Source organism: Pavona decussata, unplaced genomic scaffold (assembly GCF_977016875.1).
Source record: "Pavona decussata unplaced genomic scaffold, jaPavDecu1.1 SCAFFOLD_32, whole genome shotgun sequence".
Lineage (NCBI taxonomy): Eukaryota > Metazoa > Cnidaria > Anthozoa > Scleractinia > Agariciidae > Pavona > Pavona decussata.
Window position 1 is genome coordinate 657,694 of NW_028145455.1, and position 27,894 is coordinate 685,587.

The window sequence follows — 27,894 nt, forward strand, 5'->3', positions numbered from 1 at the left end:
TGTTGTCGACATATGTTCCAGTTGCCAAGTTCTTTAAAAGTCCTTTAATTTTCAACAGTTGAGTCATCTGATACCTCTATCATTTATTCATAATTTATTCACCAGGCCCCAGTTGTACAAAGAGCGGATAACTTTATCCACTGGATGAGTCATTATCCAGAGGAGCAAATGTACTACAACCAACGCTTTTGGCAAGTTTTCCACACAATCCCATTCTTAAATTTGACTTATGCTTCTACTCTATTCACAAATTATAGGACTGTCGGGAAAATTTTGCCCACATTTTATCGGCCGGACAGAGAAATATCCAGCGGATAACATTATCCGCTCTTTGAACAACTGGGGCCAGGCTGTTAGAACACAACATCTCATCTCTCACGAACAATTAAATTAAACTGTAGGAAAGTACGTATGATTCCTGATATGAAAGTTCAAATATATTTTCATGTTACAGCTGTCTAACGTTACCGTAAGACTTGATTTCATTTCTGCTTTATCTAGAAACCTGAACGTTTTCATGCCCAGTTCTGTATTTCTCCGGAAAATACCCCCTCCTCTCCTCCCTCTCCCCACCCCACCCACCCCCCCCCCCCCCCCAAAGATTAGAAAGAAAAAAAAGAGATCAATCTATTTTCCCTAAACAAAAAACCGGCCTCGCGGATTATCCTCGGATTTACTTCTTAAAGGGGCAGTATCATGGGAGATCGATGGGAGGTATAATGATTTTTGGCCAAAATTCACTAAATTTAAACTTTGAACACTAATTTAAAGAAATATTAATAGTGATTCTAAGACGAAAGGTTGAACCAAAATATAGTACAACCGGCGATTTTTAGTGCGTTACAACAGCGAAATTTGAAAACGTCCGCCAGACGTTTTCAAATTTGAACCCCCCTCTATCTTAGTCATCTGCCAGCGAAAATATCCTTGGATAGTTTCTTTGTATTCTGATAGTCTTTTAATGGAATTTTGTCATTATATCTTGGCTGCCATCAACCAAATAGCGTCTTTCCGATTTTCGATGTGTTACTAAAAATAGCGTGATACTGTCCAAACTAAACTAATCACTAAGTCAATGACCATTGCTGAGGCATTTGATTGATCTAAAAGCCTTCACAGCGCAAACAGGGTAAGATTTTTCATCCTTTTTGGTTTGAAAGGAGGCTTTTGTAAGCTAAAGATGACTAATATTTTCCATTAACAATGATTTTTGAGACACCTTGATTTAATCTTTATCGGCTCGAGTAAGGAATGTTTGTTCGTCGCCATCATCAGTTGAGACCATTTTTTGCGAGAACGCTGCAAATAGCAAAATGATAATCGAGAAACATATATCAAAACCTAACAAAACAATGCAAAGATTGCGTTCAATTTGATCAACCAAAACCAAAATGAGCAATGCTGGTACATTTAACAAAACTCGGTAAAACAAGGCCGCTGGAATAATAGGCTGATTATCAGCGCTGGCATTTGTCACGTGATACCAACCGTGAATAGACAAGGTAAAAAACGCGCTTGCCAGGAAGCCATTCGAGTGCCCTTGGCACTCGAACTGATCTAATTGGAAAATACTCTGGGCAATATCTGGCCTGATAACGAATACAAGCCAGAAAAACAGTTGAAAGACTCCAACAAAAAATATGGCGGCAATGGAAGCTCCTGATTGAACAGCATGGCACCTAAACATCTGTCCAAAGGCTTCACGGATGAAAAGGCTCACCGAGGCTCCTTCTGTCTCACGGGACCACATCACCAAGGTGACCAGGGGAAGCAACGTATCCAGGCCCATAAACACGAGAGCAAACGAGAGTGGGAGCATGTCCCTAAGGACCAACATCAGTAACATCCCGTTCACATAGAGAAGTCGTGAGAACACAGATCCCAAAATGGTGCCATTGATAGGGCTCTGGAGATTGGAGCGCGCTGAGATGACAAGGAGAAAACCGATTGCAAGTACACCAAGGCCTGTAAGGCGAAGGTACCCCTCAGTACGGCCCTGAAAATCCAACTGTAGAAGGAGTTTCCACAGCTGAGGGCAGACAAGTAAACTGAAGCCTCCTACGCAGTAGGCGAGAATTGAAGACCACTGGGTGAATTTTTGTGTTGTGGTCAGGGGCTCTGTTCTTGGGATGGATAACATGAACGTGAACCAGTCACATATCCACGCTTTAGTTGCCATTCCCTGTACATGTCAAAACGAGCGATGAGATAAATCAGTGTGTTAGTAAATGCACGACTCAAAACAAAAAATGCAAGTGAATTTTTACTAATTTCCATTTTAAAGGAGGCAGTGCCACAATGTCACTTTATCAAACAACGAGAAACGAAACCAAAACTAATCGTAACCTGCTCGTACGCGTTTTCCCGCGCTTGGCGCCAGTTGCATCCAGATGTATTTGCTTCGAACTTTAATTGGTTCATTACGTTCTTTTACGTCTGTTGTGATTGACCTAGTTACGCCAATTGAAAACCGCTCCATACCTTATATTCGACTGGGAATAGACTATATGCAATAACGTACTTTTCTTTTCGTATTTGCATTGTACTTAGCTTCTTGTCGTGCTTTGTCAATAAAGTGTTATTAACAAAAAGAAAAAAAATTTGGCTAATATTTAAAAAATTAATTTGTCTGTATTCAAATTAACCTCACTAACTTCGTTCACGGTGAAATATTCTTTTGATTTTTGAACTCAAGAACGAGAAGAGTGAGGCTAATTTGAACGAAAACAAAAGAATGTTAAAATAGCAGCCATTTTTGCACAGGGTCTATGCGACGTATGAACAAGGCCTTGTGTACACTGTGACAAATGCAGAAGATAATTAAATCCAGCTTTATTCTCCGCTATATTTTTAAGGTTTTAGGTAGTATTATATATCTGATTTGATTAAAAGTACCGTTTTTTTTTTCAGAGAGAAAAGTTTTAGATTTTCATTTTTATCCTAGAAATGAACTTACAAAAAAAATTAAAAAGGGGTGAATACTTGCTGAGAAATTGCCGTAAACTGAGGCGTTAGAGGGCGTACTTGTTCTCTTTTAGTGAGAATGTTTTTCAAGCGCTGTTTTCTCAAACGTAAACTTTAAATTTAGCTTGGAGGGGACACTTTCAAAAAACAAAGACGATTTGGCCGATTTCAGTCAAATTTGGACAGATGCTCGGCTAGAAACATTTATATTCAACATAACGCTGTCGGTGAATTCGATAATTCTAAATATTATTTCCTTGAAAGCCATTCCCGTGTATTCACTCCGCAGGTTTTTTTTTCGCAATTTTAAAAATATTCTCAGTCACCTTTGAACGCAGTAGACTGATTAAGGAAAACCCCAGCCTTAAGGATCCTGAACGTTCGGCTTCAGCGCTCATGCACAACAAACTAAGTACTTGGCATGGCAAAGTTAGCGGCCTTCTTTGTTTGTAGCCCCTTACCAATTTAAAACAATAATTCATTTATACACTATAAACGCTTTCTTTCGTTATGTCGGTAGCGCTTTATATCGTCCCTGATTTAAAACTTGACGCAACTACTGAATTTCGGTCGCAGAGCAAGTCCTACGCTTAACGCCGTTACGTTTCTTCAACTGTGCGCTCGCCTTGCACAATTGCTTTAAGTCATCAAGTTTAGCCCAGTTTAGATGAATACCATGATTTCCTGGTTCGTAATTCAAAATGGCACAAAATTTGACAAAAGGCGAAAACTCTAAGTGCCAGAACCTTTTCTTGTGCCTTTTCCCGAAAGGAGCAATATTTAACGTCATGAGCGACGAAATTTACCCCCGGTAAACTCAGCCACAATTGTCTATTGGGCTTAACAGAGGAAAGGACAAAGAGAAAATTGACGTCCAAAAAGGGAAATTGGCTCAGTTGTAAACTTCGCTGGAAGCGTTAATTTAATTTAAACCTGACGGAGACGCTATTGAGGTTGTACCTACTGTAATCGCTCAAAACTTTAACATTCACACAACATACGTAGCATCTTGCAATTTCTCTTGTGTATTAAAGAGGGGAATTGGCAGATTTAAACGAGACTGACCTGTTTATTTCGAACTGTTTTCCTCCTCTCACCGAGTAGCTCCTTGTACAAACTGAACTCCAAAACAGTGATTATAAACTGAATAGATTTTTATCCCCTATGCAAATGCACAGCTCGTTCTTCAGTCACAAAAGAGGCTCTAATTATCGGTTATTGTGATAAGGCTTGAAAGGCCTGTCAAATCACTAACATGGAAGCCAGTCAATTTACTGTAGCATCATCATTAGGAAGTGCTTTGTCAGTGTTTTCTAAACAAATTACACTAAGGACAATATGAAAGATCGGTAAGGAACTAGAGTATGTTATTTTTTCTTTACTAATAAAATAATCAAACTATCTGAGTAATGACGCTATCTTACCTCAAACTATAACAACTGTAAGTTCGGAAAAAGCTCGCACTACTTTTTAAATGCAAAACAAAACAGCTCGTGACCTGCCCGCCCGCTCTTTTCCACGCTTGTTGACATTATTTTTATTTGTATTTGCTTGGTGTTCTGTTTTGCTGTGGTTTTTCATATTAGGACCATTGTAGGGTCTGTCTTCTCACAACTTCTCTACGTGAAGAGGATGTTACTGATCGATGTTGGTCCTAACGAACCCGGAAACCGTTTTCCCCTGCATGACATACTCTGCCGCCGATTCGAAACCGGTTATTTGCTCGCCCATCATGCTCTGAACTTTCATTTGACAGCCGCCATTCAATGCAAATTTTATAACAATTTTCTTTCAACGCATTAAAATAAAAATGCTTAAAGAGTATGTTTTCAAAAAATGTTGCTCTTTTAGCGATCAGTGTTCATGATTAAAATTGGTAAAAAAGGGATTAAAACTGATCGAAAAAAAGTTTCCCAAATTTTCGAACCGTATCGCTGGTTCTTCTTCGGGGGACAATGAATTCAAAATTACTGCTATATATTTCGGCTCCCAAGAGATCTCCTTAACAGCATCACATATGCCCTTGGGAACTCCATTCTTTCGTTGACAGAGTTCTTATCAATTTTTGAGTGTAAGCTAGTGTAAAGACTCCAGAAACTTTTTCATCCCCTTGTAACCAGAATGCCTGTGTCACCTTAATCAGTGACTTAATAAGTATACCTCTATCATTTATTCACCAGACTTTCACATCATATTTCTTTCAAATAAATAAACTCAGAAATTACATATGGTTCTTCAAATTTATTTTCATGTTAAACCCGCCCCAAGTTACAAACAAATAAATCTTCTTCGTTGATTTTATTTCTGCTCTGTATTGAAACCTGAACGTCTTTTAGCCGAGTTCTGACCCCGCTTGTTCAAAGAGCGAATAACTCTATCCCACGGGTAAATTGTACTCCAACCCATACATTTTATCCGCTGGATAGAGTGATCCGCTCTTTGAACCATTGGCCTCCAAAGACTACCCACTCTCCCCTCCCCCAATAAACCAGCCTCACGGAGTACCCCTCAGGGGTACTTTTGTATAGAAGTAAACTAATGAATAACTCAATGATTATCACAGTTATCTAAAGGCCCTCACAGCCAAACAGGGTAAGATTTTCAGCATTTTTGGATTGAGAGTAGGTTTTGTACATTACGCTAGTATATTTTCGATCATATTAGTGAGGACTTTTATTGAAAAATCAACTTTTTCCGATAAAGTAAAAATATTTTAAGAGGAAATAAAAAGTCGGACACTCGAAAAGCGTCTTGAAAATTCAAACACCAAGCAGCAGAGCCATAACAGATAACTTCAGAGTTTTGACGATAACTTGCTGTTGGTGTTGACACCCAGTTAAGGACGGTGCATCTTTTTGCTATTCCGCATCCGTTCTGCGCCTCTCGGGATGAAACGACAAGCTCAGGTTACATTTTAGTTTAACGTAGTTCCGCTATTGCGCAAATATTTGTCAGCTATATAAGCGTATGTCCCAATGTAAATTTTCATTGTACCCGAAGAAGGCTGGTTTGGCCAGCCGAAATATAGTAACCTTTAACCCATAATTCTACGTTGTATCGGTCTCTGCTTCTTTTATCATTTGTATTTGTTAAGCCGATCAGATCAACAACTGATCCAACGTATACCAGCAGGATTATCGTCCACGGTTGTTGCTTGGACTTGACTACATTTTAGAGCTTTTTGGGAAATGAAAAATGCATGGTCACCCCTCTGTCAATTTTCGTTTTGGATTCCAATAGCCCTTGCTAAGATCTGCTTTTCCTGCATGGTCAAAAACAGCGCAAAAATGCCTTTGAATTAAGAGGACCGCCATAAAAAGAATTGAAAATAGTGAATAAACATGTGCATAATGAACATTATCCGAGCATTTCAATGACATTTTTTTTTTTGGGGGGGGGGGGGGGGCTGTACGAGCATTTAAGTGGGAAAATAGAGCACTAAGATCATGATGGTGTATCTAGTGGGGATACAAAAGCAGAGGATGTAAGTCTTTTGACCGCGAGCTTTTATGCCGTTTGCAAGTGGGTTTGAAACTGAAGAAGAGAGATTTTAAGCGTTAAGCCTAAAAAAATGTGAAATCATGCAGTTTGCGCGTTGCTCTGAAATTTAGTTCAAGTTTTGAGTCCTTGGCCATCTGACCAAACTAAACTCGGAATTACTAAGTCGCCAGTTTTAGCCTAATCTTTACACGGCTTAACTGTACTCACAACTACATAAACTGTTTCAGTTCCCTTTTAAACATTCAGAATATATTATGGTTTAAAACATTGACAGATATACATCCAAACTCTCTGTATTGATGTGTAAGCTAAAGGTGATTAATATTTTCCATTAACAGTAGTTTTGGAGACAATTTGACTTAATCTTTATCGGCTCGAGTAAGCAATGTTTGTTCGTCGCCATCATCAGTTGAGACCATTTTTTTCGAGAACGCTGCAAATAGCAAAATGATAATCGAGAAACATATATCAAAACCTAACAAAACAATGCAAAGATTGCGTTCAATTTGATCAACCAAAACCAAAATGATCAGCGCTGGTACATTTAACAAAACTCGGTAAGACAAAGCCGCTGGAATAATAGGCTGATTAGCAGCGCTGGCATTTGTCACGTGATACCAACCGTGAACGGACAAGGTGAAAAACATGGTCGCCAAGAAGCCATCCGAGTGCCCTTGGAACTGATCTAATTGGAGAATATTCTTGGCAATATCTGGCCTGATAACGAATACAAGCCAGAAAAACAATTGAAAGACTCCAACAAAAAATATGGCGGCAATGGAAGCTCCTGATTGGACAGCATGACACTTAAGCATCTGCCCAAAGGCTTCGCGGATGAAAAGGCTCACCGAGGCTCCTTCTGTCTCACGGGACCACATCACCAAGGTGACCAGGGGAAGCAACGTATCCAGGCCCATAAACACGAGAGCAAACGAGAGTGGGAGCATGTCCCTAAGGACCAACATCAGTAACATCCCATTGACGTAGAGAAGTCGTGAGAACACTGATCCCAAAATGGTGCCATTGATAGGGCTCTGGAGATTGGAGCGCGCTGAGATGACAAGGACAAAACCGATTACAAGTACACCAAGGCCTGTAAGGCGAAGGTACCCCTCAGTGCGGCCCTGGAAGTCCAACTGTAGAAGGAGTTTCCACAGCTGAGGGCAGACAAGCAAACTGAAGCCTCCTACGCAGTAGGCGAGAATTGAAGACCACTGCGTGAATTTTTGTGTTGTGGTCAGGGGCTCTGTTCTTGGGATGGATAACATGAACGTGAACCAGTCACACATCACTGCTTTAGCTGACTTCATTGTCGTGTCTGAAAATAGGGAAGAGTTGTCAGGAGACTTGGCGGGTTTTCAAACAAACAAAAAGAAAATCATCCCTGTGCGTTAAATCCCCAAAATATACCAATTTCTACTTTAAAGCACGTTTGCACAGGCAATTTTAAGGTGGCCGAACACAGTTTGCGCGAGCTTGACAGGTGGTGAGCGCACGCAAGCTCGACAGGTAGTAAGCGCGCGCTAGGGTTGTGGTAACCAATTATGACGTCGATAGAGCGATCCATCAATTTTATAGAGTGTTTTCACATGACGTCACGGTGGCCATGTTGGTGTCCCAAAACAAAGAAATGAAATGGCGGCCATGTTGGTGTCCCAAACTAAACCTCTGGGAATTGAACTCTATTTTTATGCAAATAATAATAATAATAATAATAATAATAATAATAATAATAATAATAATAATAATAATAATAACAATAAGAATGATTATAATGATGATGATGATGATGATGATGATGATGATGATGATAATACTTAATAAAAATACTTCTTTTTGTTTTAGTAAACCAATATGGCCGGTAGTCACGTGAATGAAAACGCTCTATATCAAATGGATCACAACGTCGAGTTTTGTTCTTAAAATAATTCAGCTTCTCGTTTGTGAACCCTTTTTCTTTTATCAACGAACAAAGAAATTGAGTTCACGAGGAGCTAAGCCTTTAAGCATGCACGCTTTTCATCTTTGCTGTGAAAATCCAATTAAAAGCCATGCACGCGCATTTGGCCAAAAAATTGCGACTGGTTGTTTTAGTGGAAATGTACTGTTTTCTTAGGAGCCGCTCGTTAGAATTTCATGAAATTTGACAAAACAGTACTTGTCTAAAAGCGTAACTCGCCTACAAACAAAAACCCAAATCTTACGGAGGGTATCTTCACAAAACATTAAAGTGCAAAACCATTATCTACAGAAGATCCCTCTGTTAAAACTAAATGAAAGGAGCCTCACCATGTCAGTGTTTTGCGAGTTTTTCTGGAGACAAAAAAGGGAAGAACTCTAACGAGTGCATTTTCTAAAAATTAGTGAAAACTGTTATCTGTGGACGGTTAATAGCGACAGCACCTAGCTCAACAACTAGTATCAAAATTTATTCCTTCTAAGTTAATCTTGCACCATGTTAATTTCGGGCACCCTGAAGTATGTAGTTTGCAAATAACGTTTACTAGAAAACTGTGTTCGGCCACCTTAATGCGCTTTTATTAAAAAAGTAAAACAGTAAAATACTATACTTCAAAACAGTAAAACACTAAACTTCTGGTATAGTATTTTACTGTTTTAGAAGTATACCGATTAAGGATTAAAGATAAAATTATCTTTTGTCGCAGAATTGTTGCGTTTAGTTGATCTTTGTATCGTGCGTGTAAACTAGCGGTGATTTATGCGATTTATTGCCGCCATATCGCCAGGGTTTCGTTAATATTTGAAACGTGCGCAAGTTTGTGACGATTTCTAAGAAAGAGTGCTCAAAATTACGTGTAAGAGGGGTCCCAGAGAGGGACTCTTTACTGTTTCGTCAATGCTACTTTGTTAAGCCCCGAGACTAGTAATTGTAACGACATCGTGATGAAATTGCGACCAAATCGCACTGAAATCCTAGCTGGCTTAGACCAGAGGAATTTAAAGGCTCAGCGGCTTTCGCAAGAAAAATTGCAGTGAAAAGGGCGACCATTGTCGGCCCAAGATCCTTATGGTTAACTGCGCAAGTCCTCTTTGTTACGAGACATTTTTCAGGTCTTGCAGTAAAAGTAGATCTCACTCAGTTTAGGAAATACCGTAGTCTTTGTAACCGTCAAGTAAATCACACAGGTGTTGAACAACTGCTGTTCTTTTAAGTGTAAAGAAAGAGCCTCAGTTGGGTGACGCGCGAAAAGTAATATCTTTAGAATTTCCTCCATTTTCTAAGCTTACGCAAGTTAATTAAATTGAGTTGTCGAAATACTATTGCTCACGGGTCTTATATGACAAATGTCGTTGAGTAAAAGCTCCTGAGTACAGCAGGCCCCAGTTGTTCAAAGGCTGGATAACTTTATCCGCTGGATAAGGCACTCTTCAGCGTCTAAAATATATTTCACATTAAACGTTGTCCAAGGTTTTCGTACACTCCCAGACTTAACTGTGGTTAGAGTGTGTATATTCGCTTGTTCAAAAGGAAATACTGAAATCTTTGCGCAGATTGAAACTGTCGGATAGTGACTTATCCACTGGATAAAGTTATCCGGCCTTTGAACAACTGGGGCCAGGGAGTTAACATCCGCAATAAACACTATGCCGTTCCTTGAAGAAGATCTGGTCCACTTGATGTAAAATAGATCTCGGAAGGTAGCAGGGCAACTCAAGCCTAGTTATGAGCAAAAGGGAAGAGTTCTGCTCTCAAAAGTTGGATTAAAATTTGCACACCGGTTTAAAAGGGCCTTTAATGGACATGAATCGTAGTTCATTACAAATACAATGATGTCAGAAGAGTTAACATCATATTTGCACTAGCTGCGCACTAGCTGCGCTTATTTCCCGCACATATTGTTAAGCAACAATTCACTTTTGATCGGTCGTTAAATAACATTTTTGACACGGGTCCAGCTTCAAGTTATTCTGCGCATTTATTAAGGTCTAACTACACTTGTAAGGTTCTACATAGTCTTACATATGTTATGTAAACAAATTAATGTATTTTAATTTCTCTTCTTACTCGTTCGGCTTCAACGCTCATGTACAACAGACTACATGGCACTTGGGAAAATTGGCCTTCTGTTTTGTTTATAACCCCAAACCAAAACAATATACAGTCAATTCCCTTTATTGCGGACACCCTCGGGACCACGAGTTAGAATCCTTAATAACGAGAGTACATGATAGCGGGAATTTATTTCAGTCAAACGTTTGTAATTTATTTTTGCTGGGGATTTAGCTGTTGTCCGTATTATCGGGTTGTCCGTAATAGCGAGGTGTCCGCAAGGCGAGAGTTGACTGTAATTTTATTTATACACTATAAACGCTTTCCTTCGTTAGATAGTGTTTTATGTAGTCCCTGATTCAAAACTTAGTGCAACCGCTGAATCTCGATGGCAAAGCAAGTCCTACCCTTAACGCCGTTATGTTTGTTCCATTGTTCGCTCGCCTTGCACTACGCTGTTTCAATTATAGCCCAGTTTGGATGAATATCATGATTTCCTGGTTCAAAAATAGCTCAGAATTCAAGAAAATGGGAAAACTCTAAGTGCAGGAACCTTTTCTTGTGCGTTTTCTCGCCACTCTATGAAAGTGAGAGAGAAAACTCCAGGAAAGAAACAAACAAACTCAAACACTGTTTGAGGTAAATCTACCGTAACGATCGACGAAATTTTAGCACTGTAAACTCAGTCGCATTTGGTAATTTGGACCTTGCATGAACAGAGGAAGAGGAGGAAGATAAAACTGACGCCAAAAAAAACAACTGCAGTCATGACCAGTAGCAGACTTTGCTGCCGTCGTTAACTTATCCAAACCTTACTGAGACTCTATTGAGGTTGTCTACTGTAATCGCTCAAAACTTTAACATTCACACAACATATGAAACAGCTGACAATTTCTCGTACGCCTCAGTATTAATTAAAGAGGGAAATTGGCAGATTTAAACGATACTGACCTGCTATTTCGAACTGCTTTCCTCGTCTCGCCGAGCAGAAATTCAAAACAGCGATTATTTGAATAGATTTTTATCCCCTATGCAAATGCACAGCTCGTTCTTCGGTCACAAAAGAGGCTCTAATTAAAGGTTATTGTGGTAAGACTAAAAGAGCCTGGCAACCTTTATTCAACATTTTATAGTCCTGGAAAGATAAGAGAAAAAAGATAAAAGTATATTACAATAAATTCAATATAAAACTGAATATAACACCACGTGATACAAGAACCAATAAGAACAAAAAGGGAGGTATGTACATCATTTAAAAGAAAGATTTGAATAAAAACTTAATTAATTAGTGACAATAATTGAAATGCTCGGATACTCGCGTTTAGTTTTTCCTTCTAAGGTAGAAGCCAGTAATTTACTGTGGTATTGAGAGGGTTTTTTTTTTGGTTTCTGAACAAAATTACGAAAATGCGAATATAGAAACAGCGAAAAAAATAGAGGAAGTTCAATTTTCAATTCAATTCTTGTTTTACTAATGAAATAATCAAACTAGCCGTGTGAAAAGTTTTATTTCACGCTTCTAGCAGAGCGTTTCTTTCTGGCAAGTATTTTAGCATGTTTGAAGTCGTTCGCGTTTCTGGTATTTCGCGTGGAACAAGCCAACTGCGCGAAATACCAGAGACACAAACGACTTCGTACATGCTAAAAAAATTGACAGAAAGAAACGCTCTGCCAGCAGGGTACGTAGTTTTATTTATGCTCACTTATAATTTGGGGCGGTGACTTCAAAACGCTCGGTTGTTGGACGTCACACTGTGCCGCGCAATTCACTGACACACAGTGTTGGATGCTTGGGTCGGCATAAACAACTACAGTGTCGAGTGGCACGCGACTGGAGGTAAAATAAGCAACGTTCGACAGCCAAAAGGAGGGCAGTGGTAATGGAAATACGCCAGATTAACTGAACAAAAAAATAACAACATGACTTCCCTTTCAACCATAACAATTGTCCTCGGAACTGGTTACCAGGTGATGAAACCGTGCTCCTAAGAATCTATATTTTGGTGGGTTAAAAGGTAGTTTTTATAAAATTTGCATTGATCAGAGCCCGCCAAATAAGAGTTGAGTGCATGATGAACAAACAACCGGCCATAACTGGTTTTCGAATCGCCGAGAGACTACGTGTACACCAAAGGAAAATTTTTCGGGTTCGTTCAGATGCCCGGTGTTTTGGTCCCACTGATCCGGAAGGAAACCGTTAACTTAAGACATCCGGAACATTTTTTTTAAACGGGGGTTTCAATGAACCCGAACATTTTCTTCCGTCTTTGCGTTCTCAAATCGTTAATTTTTCGCCGGTCTTTTTGGAGATAGAAGTTTCACTTCGAACTGATTTCCAGCCTACTTCTTATGTTAGCCATTTGTTATGTTTCTGATGTTTGCCTGCATGCCTGGCTAATTGGATAATGATATTTCAGAGTTTTGATTGGCTTAGCACCCATGGGATATCAGCCATTATACCATGCCCGAGAAATAGTGCTGTTAGGGAGTTAAGAAACTACTACAGCGACAGGACGAAAACGTCCCAAAACAATAGTATTTAATGAGAAAAACAACGGCCCTGCACATGCGTTATACATTCAGGTACATTTCGTCGCCGTCCTTGGCCAAGAAAAAACGTGAAATGCCCAAATTCAAGGTTTTGTGGAGATCGTGAGATCATGTACCCTGCTAGCAGAGGCCCTTCGATCTTCCTAGATGAGTCGGGAAGAGAAAGGAAGATCATCTAGGAAGATCGAAGGGCCTCTGCTCGCAGGGTAGAGATCATGCGATAAATTCTCTGTCTTAACTTCAATGTTGTCCCGACCTGTTCTGTTACAGGATTGGTGCGGCCACATTGTACAAGTTGAACGAAATGGAAGTAATCGCGAACTAATGCAAGTTTTAGGGTTAGATTAGGGTTAGGGTTTTCAGGTCAATCATTATTAGCTTACACACATATGCCTTTAAAAGAAAACAAAACGATTTTGGAACACAATTAAGTTTTTTGAAATGTTCTCGTTGTGTGGCTTCTGATAGGTTTACTGTGTAATCAGTAAACATTCCACAGAAGTTCATACAGTTTCCCAGCAAGGTATATTCAATCGAATTCTGAACATTCATCCACACTACTTTGTTGTTAAAATCCTTTAATAGCAATCGCGGATCAATTTTTATCGTACTGGAACATTTCCGTCTCAAGTCTTCGGTTTGTGCACCATACAAGCCACTGCCCATGTTTTTCAGGAGTAGGATTTCAAAGCATATCTTCCGACTGTTTGTCTCAGCTATCATAATTGCCGGATTCTGGAGCTGGTATTCCTGCCGCTTGATCCCGCAGTTTAACTTTGTTCGGTATCTGAACCCAACCCAGAAAATACCCGCGTCTATCAATTCAGATTCCAAAAAAGAATCGGAGAGCAGATCACAAAAGCACAAGACCAGTTTAATCACTACGACAACGTGTACGCGTAATTACTTTCTGTTAATTTTAGTCTCTTCAGCACCTCCTAATGCTGAAAGAAGAAACGACATCCGCCAAACATGGGGCGTTGACTTCGCTGTAAAACCTCGTTGGAAGACTTTTTTTCTTGTCGCTCGAACGCTGATACAAAGGGAATTAAACTCATTGTTGACTTTGGAAGACGAAATCTATAGAGACTTAGTTCGAGCGAATTACAACGAAAATTACTGGAATCAGACCCTTAAGGTGCAAATGGGATTTGAATGGGCTATTAAGTACTGCAAGTTCTCGTTTTTGTTAAAAACCGATGACGATGTTTTTGTAAACACGAAAGCGTTGATTTTACACTTGATCAAGCCAAATACACCAACAGAGAAGTTATACATGGGAAACTACTACAAATCGGCCGAGGTTCATAGGATAGGCAAATGGAAAGTATCGCGAGAAGAATACAATCGATCCTATTATCCCGGGTTCTGTCCCGGATTTGGATACGTGTTATCCGCCGATATTGTCGCCTTATTTGTAGATTTGTTTGATGTTGTTCCAGCATTCAGACTTGATGATGTCTATATTGGTCTTCTTGCAGACAAAGCTGGTGTAAAAGTCACTAATAACGATGGTTTTATCGTAGGTCCGCCCAAGGTAACCGAGTGTATTCTACACGACAATACCTTGGTGTGGCATGGCGTATTCGGTGATTGCCTATATGAGGTTTATAACCAAACCTTGAGAGAAGAAAAAATTATGCCTACAGTTTTTCACCATTTGCAGATAGAATGATAATTTTTCTTTGTATCTAAATACATGTGAGTTTTCTATTTAGTTTTCCCGGCCTATGATAATTCATAAGCTATGGGTTAAAGAATTTTAGACCCTTTTTAACTCGAATTTTTGGGCCTGACATTTATAAAATTTACTGTTATTATTGTTATGGTCGAAATAACGTTTTACACATTCTGTTGGGTTTATTACAAATGTCCATTAAATCTGTGTGATTAAACTGTATGCGTCAATACCACAGAAGAGGCGAAAAAAAAGTGATAGTGTTTTAATTTTGAGAGCCCAAGAGGTCTAAAGGCGAAACAGGCAGGAACATTTCCTTTTCTTTGTTAAGCTTTTTCGTTTTTATTTTTTTTTTCGTATGAGACTAGGAATACGAACCCTCTTAATACCTCGGGTGGTGGTGGGGGTAACTCCCACATAAAAGTGAAGGGGGTGATCGTCGTTCGTTGTAGCGGTTAAGGTTCGTGGTTTGGTACCCCTTATTGTGCTAAAATTTGAAATGACTTCCGTCAGAGGTATGGTGGTACCTTTTGCGGTATTCAGCCGAAAATACGAAAGGAAGTGAAAATCTTCACGGGTGGAAAGCATTCGAAGCAGTAGCCTTTATTACTGTCTCTATTGTCAAAGTGTCAGTTAGTGTATTGTCTTAAACTATTTGGTACCTCTTAAGGGCCAAAAACTGTTCGGATTACGCCCACAAAACAGAATTCTTGTACGTTTTAGGGGCTCTTTTCAAAATGCTAAAACTAAAATTTCATAAACCTACCAACTTTTACTTTATAAACTTAGCAAGAGCCACTAAAGCAATTTGTAGCTGTATCTTTGTGTAGATCAGGATCAGCAATGGACTAAATAAAACAACTTGCAAGATTTGTAAGGCTGATCGAACAGCTAGAAGAGTTTAAAATAACATTGTCCAATATTTTTTTCCCTTGATGAAGGTTTTGGTTTTGTCTAACTGAAATATTCGCCAGTTCTTTTAAAATACTAGCTGTTCGATGAGCCCTGCATCTTACAAGTTGTTTTAATATTAAAATCGTTGTTTAAGACGAAGGTAAAGGTTGTATAATTTCAGAGTCGTTCCTCAGCTTATGCCTTTTATTGGTTTATTATATGCATGTGTAATGTAATAAATCTAAATAGAGTACAATACACTATTCAGAGAATAAAAAAATAACTTTTCAAGTTCAGCTGCTTCAACCTAACGTGAATAATACAAAATACAAAAATATATTTCAAGATTTTCAAAAATACAAACACTCTTCAGTGGTATAATTTCTAAATAAAGAAAAGCTATATTTCTGGTAGCAACCAGTGAACAAAAGTTACGTACGTAATAACTACCGGTAATAAGATTTTAAATAACATTACTGAAAAAGTGGACATTGTTTTGTGTGGGTCACAGGAAAACCATGCCCCAGCGCGCGAAAGGAAGCGCTTCCCCTCGCGCGCTTTTTCTTTATTTTTTCGCGCGCTAACTGAACACCTGGAAGAGGCTATCCACTGGATGGGATGCTAGTCAATCACAGGATACCCACCCCACCTGGATGGCATGCTAGACCCTATCATTTCGTTAGGTATGTCTGGCCTCCCTATGGTTCCAGATACCTATTTATCCAGAGTTTTCGGCGTCAGAGATGAGCGAAACAGGCCGTGATCTTAGCAGGATATTGGAGAACTGAGATTAATGTTTGCTAAGTAACGATCGTTTTATAGCGTTTAAATTTTATATAGTGCTATGTAATAGCCTGAGAATTAGTGGTAGACTTTCTTTTTTAGTCTGTTTTTAATGGCATGCAGTCCAATGAGTCTTCTTGATCGCAGCTTCATCGCCCGTCTTTCAACTTCATGCATGACGACCTCAACACTGACTCAACCTTAACTTCACTCAAATCTGCGTCAAAATTTGTAGTAACCTCAACGCTCTCTAAAATACGAGTGTGTCGACGAAACGTAAAACACTTTGGGGAAGAATTAGGGGGCTGAGCGGCTTCACCCGCAGGGTCTTGTGGGATGGCTGGGTACCAGGTCTCTGTCTGAGGGGGCGGCATTGGGAATGGATCCTGACAAGTGATGCTTGGTGGCGAATCGCATGTCAACGACCTGCAATGATGGTAAAATAAATAAATAAATAAATAAATAAGATAACTAGGGAGCTCAGAATATCTTCTTTATTCACTGTCGCAGTTGCAGAGTGAAAAACAAAGTGCCCCCACTTATTTAATCGACTTACTTGATAATAGTTGAGTCAGGTTCCGATGTGTCTTGATCCTGAAAGGGGAAACAAATAAAAGTACATTAAAATCTATACAGTGGCTGCACTTTATGATTGGTTGGAAAAGTTCGCACCACTTTCTTAACCAATGAGAAACCAGACCAAAACTAATCGTAACCTGCTTGCAGACGTTTTCCCGCGCTTTGCGCCGACAACACGTATTTGTTTCGAGTTCTGATTGGTTCATTGCGCTGTTTACATATCTCGTGATTGGTTCGAGTGATTACTTTAGTGTTGGTCTTGCGTCACGCAGTCGAACAACTGCTCAATTACCGCAGGTACAAGGCTGAGCGTTTTCACGCAGTTAAATCGCAGGAGACTCGCGTAATTAACGAGCAGCAGTTTTGATAAAAATTATCATCATACGCCATAAAATCGAAGCACTTGCCTCTGGATTGTACTCTGTAAAGTCCGGCATCTCCAGATCCTGAGGCTCCATTGCGGTACTGTATTGAGAAATACATTAATTGATTTAAGTAAAAGACATTTGAAAGTACATGAGACAAGAATGCAGCGGAGAGCAGGATTTGACAAACCTATTTATAGTAAGCGTTTCTTTTATAAAATAAATAGAAAATATTTTACTTCCACCTGTGTTATTTTACACCTGTTAAAGTTTGGAAAAAGTCCAAACGGGATGGAACATTTTTTTCTTCTTTAAACGCGAAAAGTTTTACCAGGGAAAGCTCTATAGAAACACGGGAAAAGTCTCTCATTTCTATTCCTTAACTGGCTGAAAGAGATCTCCTAAAATTGATAAAATACGTCGCCTTGCTTCATGACCACGTGTTGTGCTGTTGTTTTGTAGAGGACGACTTCTTCAAAATTGAATGTACCAAGATGCATAACTAGACGTAGAGTGATTGTCGCTAAAAGACGGAAGTGTTAGATGGAAATAACAGTTCAAATCCACGTACAATTTGTTCTCCATGTTTGTGAACAGTTCCAATGCGATGGCTATTCTCTTCAGCATCAGGTAATTGTTGAAACCACAGATCTGTCAACGAATGAAACTATATGTAAGCCCATGGTTTAAAAGTGCGCCAAAATGCAAGGAACGAACGCGAGCTTAAGTAGTAACGCTCACAAGTATGGAAAGTGAAAACGCAGACGAAAGCAGTATCATGTATGCATGCGTATTTGGAGCGGTTTTCGATGATGCCGCTTGCGTTTGCCTTATGATAGCTCGCATGCGTCTCCGTTTGCGTCGCACACGTAAGTTAGCCATAATTCTGCAATACTGCAACGTTAATAATTTTCGTGATGGACACAAAGTGTCTTTTAAATTTAGGGCAGAGTTAAGGGCGCAATGATATGTGACGATATCGTGTATCCTGTGTTAAGGAAACAAGCATAACTGAATCTCACAATGCTGAGGGCAGCCCAACTTAGCATTAAATAATTTCGAATTGAATTACTCTGCAGGTTTTTTTTTTCCAATTGAAGATATTCTGAAGAGAGTTGAATACCTTGAGGTTGTAAACAGTGCTATCTTCTTTAGACATCTTTGGACCAAAGCAACTCAGATCATGACCACTTAATCCTGCCAAGCCTTGCTCCCCTAATATTAATAAAAACAATTTTATCAAAGTTAATACATGTGTCGCCAATTGACTATCGGTTTTCTGCCAAGAAATTTATCAGCGTAGTCACGAATTGTGGTCCTTCGACAAGGCAGATCGAGATTTAAGCTAAGCCACCATTTCACTGACTGTGCGCAGATTTGAGCTGTTACATTTTACAAACACATGCAGTGCTTACAGGTAAGGACCATGGGTAGGCATTGTTCTTATGACCCGTGACTGTCTATACTATACCCACTCACCTGCTTTAAGCTTTTTCCTTTTGCCAGGGCGGTTAATGGCCTCGATTTCCTGTTTGGAGTCTCGTCCTGGGCATGCACACACCCTGACGTTTACGAAACATCTTCCCAGAACAGCGTTGCCAGTTCTGTAAATTAAAACAAGATGGTTCCATAAAAAGAAAGATGTCATACAACGCTGTGCTCAGAGATTACTGATCCTGGCAGCATATGACATATGTTACACAATATCAAAAATGTGTTCATTGAATAATGCGATTATAGAGTTTTGATTGGCTTAGCAGCCATGGTATATGAGCCATTATACCATGCCCGAGAAATAGCGACCATTAATTGTTTTTTTCAGTTTGGTTGTTCTTGAAAAGCGAAATCAGCAAGATCTAGAAATATTTCTTAGTTGTTTTTAATAAAACAATTATTCCACTCGCGCTTGTTGGATGTGAGATCTCATATCCAACGCGCGCTCGTGGAATAATTGTTAATTATGAACCTGGTGAATGACTTATCTAACCCTGTATGGGGTGGGGTAGGGAAACGATTAATGAAAAACAGAAAACTCACGCATTTTCCAAGGTGAAGATGATTTGGATCGGCCTTCTGTTCAGTCCACCACAGGAATTGTTGCAGATGAAATAAAACAGTTCATGGACTCCAAGTTCTTCTGTTTCTTCAGCTGAGTACAATTAAAAATAGTTATATGTAAAATTATAACCAACCGTGGAGAAGAAGGATGTATCGACAAAGCCTGTTAATTTTTTTTGACAACAACGAATTTTGGCGCAATACATGGTCGTGTTTTGTAACTTTTCTTAATAACGATCAAGGAGAGGTAAACTTCAAATTTAAACCTTGTGCGAACTGAAACGCGGTCAAACGTCAAAAAACTAAGAATAGACCCTTAAAGATAAGGCTCGTGCTTTAAGCTGATAAGGTTTTTGTAAGTCTGAGTTAACGTTTGATCGCAAACTATCTACTCTGTGCAACAGAGCCTGCTCCAAGGCTCACCTGATGGTGGTGCTCTGAGAGGTATCTTCACGGAGTGCCTTGTGGTTAGAGGACATTCCTCGTACACAGCCTCCTGATTATCACAGCGGAGGAAATGACCTCTAGTTGGGGAACCTGGGAACGAAATAAGATCAGTGAGCTGATGCGACCTGCAAGCGAAAGAGATTAATCTGAGGTCCCTCTAGGAGTACTTTAGGCGTCAAAGGTTTCTGGCACAACTATTTTCAATGGGGACTTCAGATGCCATTTTCCTATGCACTTGCCAAATCCTCTCAGGGGTGGAAAAGGTAGAGCCTTTAATTACCTGAATATTCCTCGGTATGATTGCGGCAGCAGCGCACCACATCTTTAGCATGCTCAGGCTGTCTAAATACAGGCATAGCCCGGATAAACGCTCCAGTTGGAGGGGGACCTGGGTACCAAAGATACAGAGATTGATTGCAACTGATTCAGACGATGGATATTCATTGGGAGGAATAGATTTAGAAACAATAAAAATGTGAGACATGAATATTCACCAGTAGTTAAAAATCTGACTGGACATGGCGTCTTTGACTTGATGTACAGCTTTTTCTGGGTGACAGAAAACTGCGAAAAAAAATTCGTGTGAGAATAACGACAAGCAACTGATGGGCAACATTTTCACACAACTTATTACGCATCAAATATTTTGTTGCAAATTGTCATTTTGTTTTGCTTGCATTACTTTCTCTGCGCTCGTTGTCAAGTTGCAGAAAGTGACGCAGTAAACTAATAGCAAAATGACGCAGGAATGAGTAAACAAAACCAACGTCAGGAACGAAACTCAGGTAAAAATAAAACGGGAGCGCGGAAGAATGGAACCGGTGCAAAGCGGAGAAAAACGCAAAATTAAAAACGTGAGGCACGTAAAAATGTGACCGATGTTAAGTTGGGGAAAATGCAGCTGATGCTGGGCGCGGGAAAAATGCAGCGAAAACCAAGCGCGGGAAAAATGCAGCGGATATCAAGCGCGGGAAAAATGCAGTGGATGCCAAGCGCGGGAAAAATGCAGCGGATGCCAAGCCCGGGAAAGATGCAGCGAAAGCTAAGCGTTGGAAAAATGCAGCGGTTGTCAAGCGCAGGAAAAATGCAGCGGATGCCAAGCGTGGGGAAAAATGCAGCGGTTGTCAAGCGTGAGAAAAAAGCAGCGGATGCCAAGCCCGGGAAAGATGCAGCGAAAACTAAGCGCGGGAAAAATGCAGCGGTTTTCAAGCGCGGGAAAAATGCAGCGGATGCCTAGCGTGGGGAAAAAATGCAGCGAAAACTAAGCGCGGTAAAAATGCAGCGGATGCCAAGCGCTGGAAAAATGCAGCGGATGTCAAGCGCGGGAAAAATGCAGAGGATGCCAAGCGCGGGAAACGCACGTGCACGATTGTACTAGTTTTGCCCCGCCTTGCTCCAAGGGTCTTTCTCCTAGTTTTCCTGTTTTTTCCCTGCACGAGAATTAACATTTCCAAATTCCAATCCGACCGGCAAACAGTGGATGGAGAAGCACTCTGTTGTATATTGTTTCATTTGTTTCACTTCTGATTGGTTGAAAGCAGCATTTAGGTACGAGAGGAATGTTGAATGCGTTTCCTTGAACTAATTGTAGAGCACTCTAATCGCTAATTAAACCATTGAGCAAACGGATAATTGGTCTACAAAAATCTATGTAATAAAATTGTCCATACTTACAATCCAGTCAGGATTGGCTACTTTCTTGGGCTGAAAAAAGTAACAAAACAAATTTTAAGATTTACGTTAACTTTATTTTTAGGATATAAGCAAAAAAGAATCTGGTCTGAACCATCATCTCAAGGTGGAAATTACCTGAGTCTCTAGAACCATCCTGAAATTGCATTCACCGTGAAATTCGTTCCTAAACAAAAACAAAAACATACCAGTTTTGTGCAACTTTTCTTTCAGTGAGGATATAGTTTTTGTTAATTGTTGTTGATTAAGATCGTACAACTTTAACCATTTAGTTTTTGTGTTGGATAAAACAAACATGTAAAGTTTTGTTTACAAAAACAACTCTAGCAAGTAAACACTTGAAGCGTTTTATACTCACGTGCTTGGTGATGTCACTTGCGGTGGTGACAAATTCACGTATTCCTGTGTTTCATGCAAAGGGAACCTAGCCATGGGATCCATAGGTTCCATTGGTGTGAGGGGCTCCACATATTCTGGAAATTCCCCCGATGGTTCTTCTGTTGGAATCAGCAAATTTTCCGGCTGGAATATAATGCATTTTTGGTTTAATATTTGACGTTTTTACAGGTGGCCTAACGTGTTATCAATATTCGGTAGGCTTTTCTTAGCTGTACTTGTCGTGCTTAACTCCTTAAAGATCTGTTTACACTAACTGGACCAGAATAAATAATCGGAGGAAAAAGTCCAGAATGTGATGTTTTAAGGTGATAAAAACTAAACTGCATTATTTTGGAAAGATTACTGAAGAACTTTTCATGTGAACGAATACAGCTTTAGAACCACCTTGTACCGTATAACAAACAGCACCACAAGAAAGTACTACTCAGTAGCTTTCTTTTGACTGATGAATTTCATCCACAGACCCAAACGTTAGAATTACCTTGTACAGCATAATAAACAACACCACAGAAAAGGATTGCTTAATAGCTTTCATTTGAATGGTCACACTTGAGGATTTCATCTACAGACCCGAAAGTTAGAACCACCTTGTACAACGATGATGGCTGGTTTTCAAACCATGAAATTAAACTGATCCACCCAGTCTCAACCTTCACGGCTGAAATTTTCCTCATTTGTTCATTGGTGGTGAGAAGTTCACCTGTTTAACACCTGGTGTTATTTCTTCCTTTTAATCAGAGATGGTAAGCCTATTGCCGGCGGCTTAATGCTGACGTAAAGTTGGGTTTTCCAAAACGATTTCATAAACACACATTGATTTCAATTATTTTCCAACAAATTTATTTAATTCAAGAAACGCTGAAAAAACAACTTGTTCCAAAAGAAAAAATGTTCTACCCAATAACGGGTCTTTTAAGTCGAGCATCTTTTGCCATCTTAATACCTTGCAGTTACTGTGTTCCTGCGTCATAATTTGCCAAGTAACATTAGAAGTTTAGCCAAGAAATGAAATTTGAAAGTCTCTGGTGTAATAACTGAGTTTTTAGAAATAAAGGAGAACTTGATTGTTACCGGATCTATGGTTGGGGAGTATTGCAGTTGATTCTCTGGATACTCGGGTTGCATCGGTTCTGCAATTGAAAAGAAACAAAAAGGAATATTTAAAACATCCAAATACAACATGTTCCTAGTTGAAATAAAACCCTGTAACATCTTAAACAAAAAAAATGTTGCGCTAAAATCGTCCTCGCTCTTTGAACAAGTTAACGGTTTTTGTTAGTGCAAAAATTTTGATGCCTTAAAAATCAGCATTAGCGGCAGCCATTGTAGTTTGCTTCCATACCATAATTTGTCTTTGAGGGTGAAGAATTTGAAAATATCCCGTAATTCAGCTTATGGCTGCAATGGTGTTTATAATAAAGTATCTATCTATCTATCTATCTATCTATCTATCTATCTATCTATCTATCGAAGCTATTTGTTCGCGCATCTTTCGGTAATGGCTCGTTTATAGAAGTCAACTGATGTAAGCGCCTGAAACGATTCCTGGCTCATCCTCGCAGTTTCCCGTTTTTTGACGCGCGTTTATATTCGTAACCTGTCTTCGTTACAGTTTGTTTCAAACATTTTTTGCGTAGTAGAAGATAATTTCAGCGGGAGAAAATAAAAATAAACGCGGGTATGCTAGACTTTCAGAAATAATTCCGCAAAGTTTGAATGTATCATCAAATTTTTCTTTTACCCTGAACTGAAGTGTACCTATCATTCAATCCAGGCTAAAATCTACCAATCAAATTCTCGACTGCTTTGGAGGTATCGACACCAGACGTCAAAAGAAGAATTGTGTCCGACTGAAACGCAAAAACAATTTTAGTATCGCATAAACTTTAACTGCGAAAATGTTTGGACTTCGGATTTTGGCCAAAGAAACTTACGGACGATCTTTTTGGCGGCATAATATTTTACTGAGACGTACGCTACTTCCTGAAATTTCCGGCGTAACCGACTCTGATTTTTGAAATGACGCAACGTGAAAATAAAAGTTCCGTTTAGACAGTTCATTTTAGATACAACAAACTACACGACTTCAGTTTGAACGAGAACAAAACAAAATAATGAAAACAGAGCACGCCAGCAGAAAAGTCATCTTGAAGAAGACGACAATCGAGCGTTTTCAGCCTTCACTTGTTGTATAGTGCTTAAAATTGAAGTACTTTGCTCATTTACGTACCCAAATATACCAAGAGATCATTCCCCTTGAATATTCATAATCGTAAATCTTCGGACTGTGTTCTTTTCGGAACCGAACTATTTTCACCTTCGTCCGAAAGTTTGTTTCAGTATTTGTCCGAATTGTTTTGGAATTTAAGTGATATCTCGATCCCTATAATTGTACTACGTTGATCTTTGTCATAAATCAACTGACTTAATCAACTCAAAAGTCAAATGTTTAATTCAAATATGTTATCCTCGCCATCATTATTTTTGCTGTCTGTATTTTCAGTCAGGTCTATTATGCGCAGGCCAAGGGTCCATATGCTCAGTGTTCCTTGGAATTAATTCGTCACTCCCATCGGGCCTAAAGTCTTCGCTGACCGGATTTTTGCAAGCGACCAGTTCCGACAGGGAACTAAATTGAATATTACTTCCTCATTCTGAACTGGGTAGCGCGAGTCGGGTGGATTTGGAAACGGTAGCTTCTACGTTTCAAATCGACTGCTTTCTTTTTTTTTTGTGCAAAAAGGTCGTCGCCCTTTTGGGTCCGTTTATGGCTATAAAAACACAATTGCCTTCCTGCTTTCTCCTTTCCTTTCTTCTTTGGTGACCTTAGGGTTAGCTACACGCGCTGATGAACGATTCACGGATCTGGCGGCTGTCCATAACGAAAGGCCAGCTGACATCGCCTTGATCATGATATTTTTTGGCGACTAATGAATGTTTGGCACCGCATCGCCACACTTCTTTACTAATCAGAAGCGACTGTCTCTCAAAAGAAGCGAACAAACATCACTGATCGATATAGTTGAGAGAAAGTTGAGGAAAAAATGTGGAATTCTGCACGGGATCAAGTTGCTTTTGATTTTAGAATTCATTCGTCATGTGTCAGCTAAATCAAACAACACTGCTGAATCCAGGTCCAAGTGTCATTGTTGGTCAACATCTTATTTCAAAATCAATCAAGCTTTGTCAAGATAGCAGCCATGAGAGGCCAACTGAGGGAATACCATCGGCGAGGGGGCGGCGTGTATTTTGATGCACCTCCAAACTCTCATTACATCACCAGCTATCATCTGAACAGAAACTGCTAGCAATGGTATGGAGAATTTGGAGTTTTCTCAAACATGTGTCTCATTGTTGTCTTCGAGACTCTTGTTATGGCTCACAGAGTCGCAGACGGTTTGTTCTTGAACAAAGAATGTTTGTTAGTGAATAAAATTCGTTCTGTCTCACTTGGCACGGTTATTTGGACGCGTTTTCTTTGCCTTAAGAACGCCATTACACATAATTGACTTAAACTCGAAAGATGAATGCATATCAATAACCTTACTGCTTCCTTTTCAAATTTACTTCCCCGTTTGTGTAAATAAACCAAAAGAGACCTCAATCCCCGCTGCTTTTTTCTCACGTGTGTGCAGATAAAAAGCCGTATATGCGCGTATAGCACGAGAGTGCAGCATACACCATGATCTGACTTGCCGAGCTGCGCTTCAAGTTAGTTAGTTTTAGTTGTGTCTATATACAATAGACTGATATCGTCTAATAGTGCTCGGTAACTAATAAAACGCTGAAAAAAGATCCTCCACATCCCTTTAAAAGCACTCCTTACAGTAACAATTATATTCTACCCAATGTACTTTGGAAAATCGCTGTCGATAATCGGCTAGAGTTGGAACTTAAACAGCGCGTTACTTAAAAATTCCGCTACACGGTACGCTATACTGAAGCTAACTGTTGGTTCAGTGTGATACTTAAGTGAAAATAGCGGGTTAAAACTCACCCGATCCTGGTTCAAACTTAAGATTTCCCGCATCGATTTCCCTGTAAGCGAGAAAGAAAACGATAAAGATACACAACTGCATCTGTCTCTTCCTTCGATTACTTATCGATTACTGTCTGATAAATCCTTAGGAGCGACATTTAAAATTAAATCTTTCCAACTACACTTTCATGTAGTACAGTTTGGCTGACGACATTTAGGAAAATAAAATTAACATCTCAGTTTTGTCTGCACTGTGAGGTCCGAATCGCGCAGCCCATCACGGCAAGGATAGCCTCCCACGCAGTCGTTTTTAGGGGACTCGTATTACTTCCTTCCTGGGAGGAGGTAACACGAGTCCCCTAAAAACGACTGCGTGGGAGGCTACGGCAAGGACGAAGCTGCGAACAATTAGAATTACACACCATGTATTACACACCCAAATGGTTTTTAAAAAAACGCTGTTTCTAACTTACCCATCGGCAAAACCTGCAGGACTTGGCAAGAATTCAGGTAAGCTGTACTTCTCTGGGAAGTTCCAAGGAAAAGTCTTCATTCCAACTTCGATTTTGTCGTAGAGGTTGGTGTCGTCCATGTTTGCTCAGGGACGAAATACCTTTGCATCGGTAATGTGTGGGGTCCCTGTTCATATTAGAGATATCTTCCGGGTTAATATGAATTTATTATAACACAGCGCTTTTGTGTACGTTCTATTTCCGGTGCAGAATCTGACACTGGCGAGGAATTTCATTGGAAAGCGCTTTTGATAATCATTGTGTTTTGCAGCTGGCATCTGCCATTCAAAACACTAACACGAAAATCATAGCGACTTGCTGGCGGCAAAAATTTATTTTTAAAATATGTCTGTCTTTGTCTCTTCTACTACCCGCGCTATTGGTTCAGTCGAATTCTTTGTAGTCAGAACAACAGCACCCACACAAAAGTATTCTTAAAAAGCCAATTTTGAAACGGCGTTTTAATTAATTGCACTGCAAATCGGCAAACAGTAAACCACTTTGGGAAAGCTCTTGTTTATCTCATAAAACGGCTCCACTTGGACAGAAAAATGTTCAGTCTCACGTGTGCTTTGTTTCTCCAAACAAAAGAAATATTAAAATACTCTTTCCAAAGAAGAGGGAATGTTTGCTTTTCTTAAGAAAATAGAACGCGGGAGCACAATAGATTCATCAAAAAATGTCAAAGGCAGTAAACGAAACCTTTTAAACTTTCTTTGAAGTAAAAGAGAAGGAATGACGCACGGAATGGCAAAGCTATTTTACAATTTTCAAACAAACCCAGACTCTTTTGTTTTTTGTTATTGTTCAGACCGTCAAATCGTTTCTAATATCAGTGTTAATTTTATCTTCAATTCGTGGCAATTAAAGCTGCTGATATCTTAACTGTTTGCATTAGAGTAGAATCAACCTTTACCAAAAGCGTTGAACAATGAAGGTTCTACGCCAACTAATCGTGTCTCATTTGATTATGTTGATAATAAAATAAGAACAGTTGCATGTTAATTACTATAATCCAATCTTTTTTGTTTATTTTGTATTATATACGAATGAATTAAACCGTGTTATAAGCGTCCACAAAATTAATCACAACGCGAAGTGGAGTAATGTAGGATTGCAAACCGTGTACACAATGAAAAGCTTTAGGTGGATCAGTAGGACTTTACTGAAGATAAAATTTTCTTCCAAATATTGCTTTCTAGTAAAACAAATTCAATTAGTGTTGTTTGAACACTGATCAAACTACTTTAGTATGCACAGACATCACGCCATTGCTGAGCTTTCAAAAAATTGAAGGTGTGTTCGTCGTACCCGGCATCTGTTCCCTTATGCATTTTCCTCGACGGCAACAGCCGATGAAAGATTTCGGTCAAGAAAGGGCGCAGGTTTGAGTCCTTGTCGATTTGTTTTGCCAGAAAATTAGATCGACTCGGAACAAAATAAAACCTTTTGACAGCTCCCGAGACTTCCGCTAAATGCCC

At 39.5% G+C, this 27,894-nt stretch overlaps 4 protein-coding genes across 4 annotated transcripts; 1 reads left to right on the plus strand and 3 right to left on the minus strand.

Annotated features, from left to right (window-relative positions):
• Positions 1-1,119: 1,119 nt before the first annotated feature.
• Positions 1,120-8,001, minus strand: LOC146484502 (uncharacterized). The gene is made up of 2 exons (XM_085104571.1): positions 6,610-8,001; positions 1,120-1,230 (listed from the first exon to the last, which is right to left on the minus strand). The coding sequence occupies exon 1, from the start codon at positions 7,773-7,775 to the stop codon at positions 6,825-6,827; it is 951 nt and encodes a 316-aa protein (XP_084960697.1). The 5' UTR covers positions 7,776-8,001; the 3' UTR covers positions 1,120-1,230; positions 6,610-6,824.
• LOC146484503 (uncharacterized) lies at positions 1,224-2,225 on the minus strand. Its single transcript, XM_085104569.1, has one exon. The coding sequence runs from the start codon at positions 2,177-2,179 to the stop codon at positions 1,226-1,228; it is 954 nt and encodes a 317-aa protein (XP_084960695.1). The 5' UTR covers positions 2,180-2,225; the 3' UTR covers positions 1,224-1,225.
• A 5,505-nt stretch (positions 8,002-13,506) lies between the features above and the next one.
• On the plus strand, positions 13,507-15,017 carry LOC146484504 (beta-1,3-galactosyltransferase 5-like). The gene has a single exon (XM_085104510.1). The coding sequence runs from the start codon at positions 13,692-13,694 to the stop codon at positions 14,700-14,702; it is 1,011 nt and encodes a 336-aa protein (XP_084960636.1). The 5' UTR covers positions 13,507-13,691; the 3' UTR covers positions 14,703-15,017.
• A 772-nt stretch (positions 15,018-15,789) lies between these two features.
• On the minus strand, positions 15,790-26,750 carry LOC146484505 (cellular tumor antigen p53-like). Its single transcript, XM_085104572.1, has 16 exons — positions 26,375-26,750; positions 25,920-25,960; positions 22,994-23,052; positions 21,882-22,045; positions 21,641-21,689; positions 21,506-21,535; positions 20,326-20,395; positions 20,112-20,219; positions 19,808-19,921; positions 19,364-19,475; positions 18,806-18,930; positions 18,450-18,541; positions 17,898-17,977; positions 17,369-17,426; positions 16,939-16,976; positions 15,790-16,808 (listed from the first exon to the last, which is right to left on the minus strand). Exons 1-16 carry the CDS (start codon positions 26,491-26,493, stop codon positions 16,532-16,534), a joined length of 1,536 nt encoding a protein of 511 aa, XP_084960698.1. The 5' UTR covers positions 26,494-26,750; the 3' UTR covers positions 15,790-16,531.
• Positions 26,751-27,894: the final 1,144 nt, after the last annotated feature.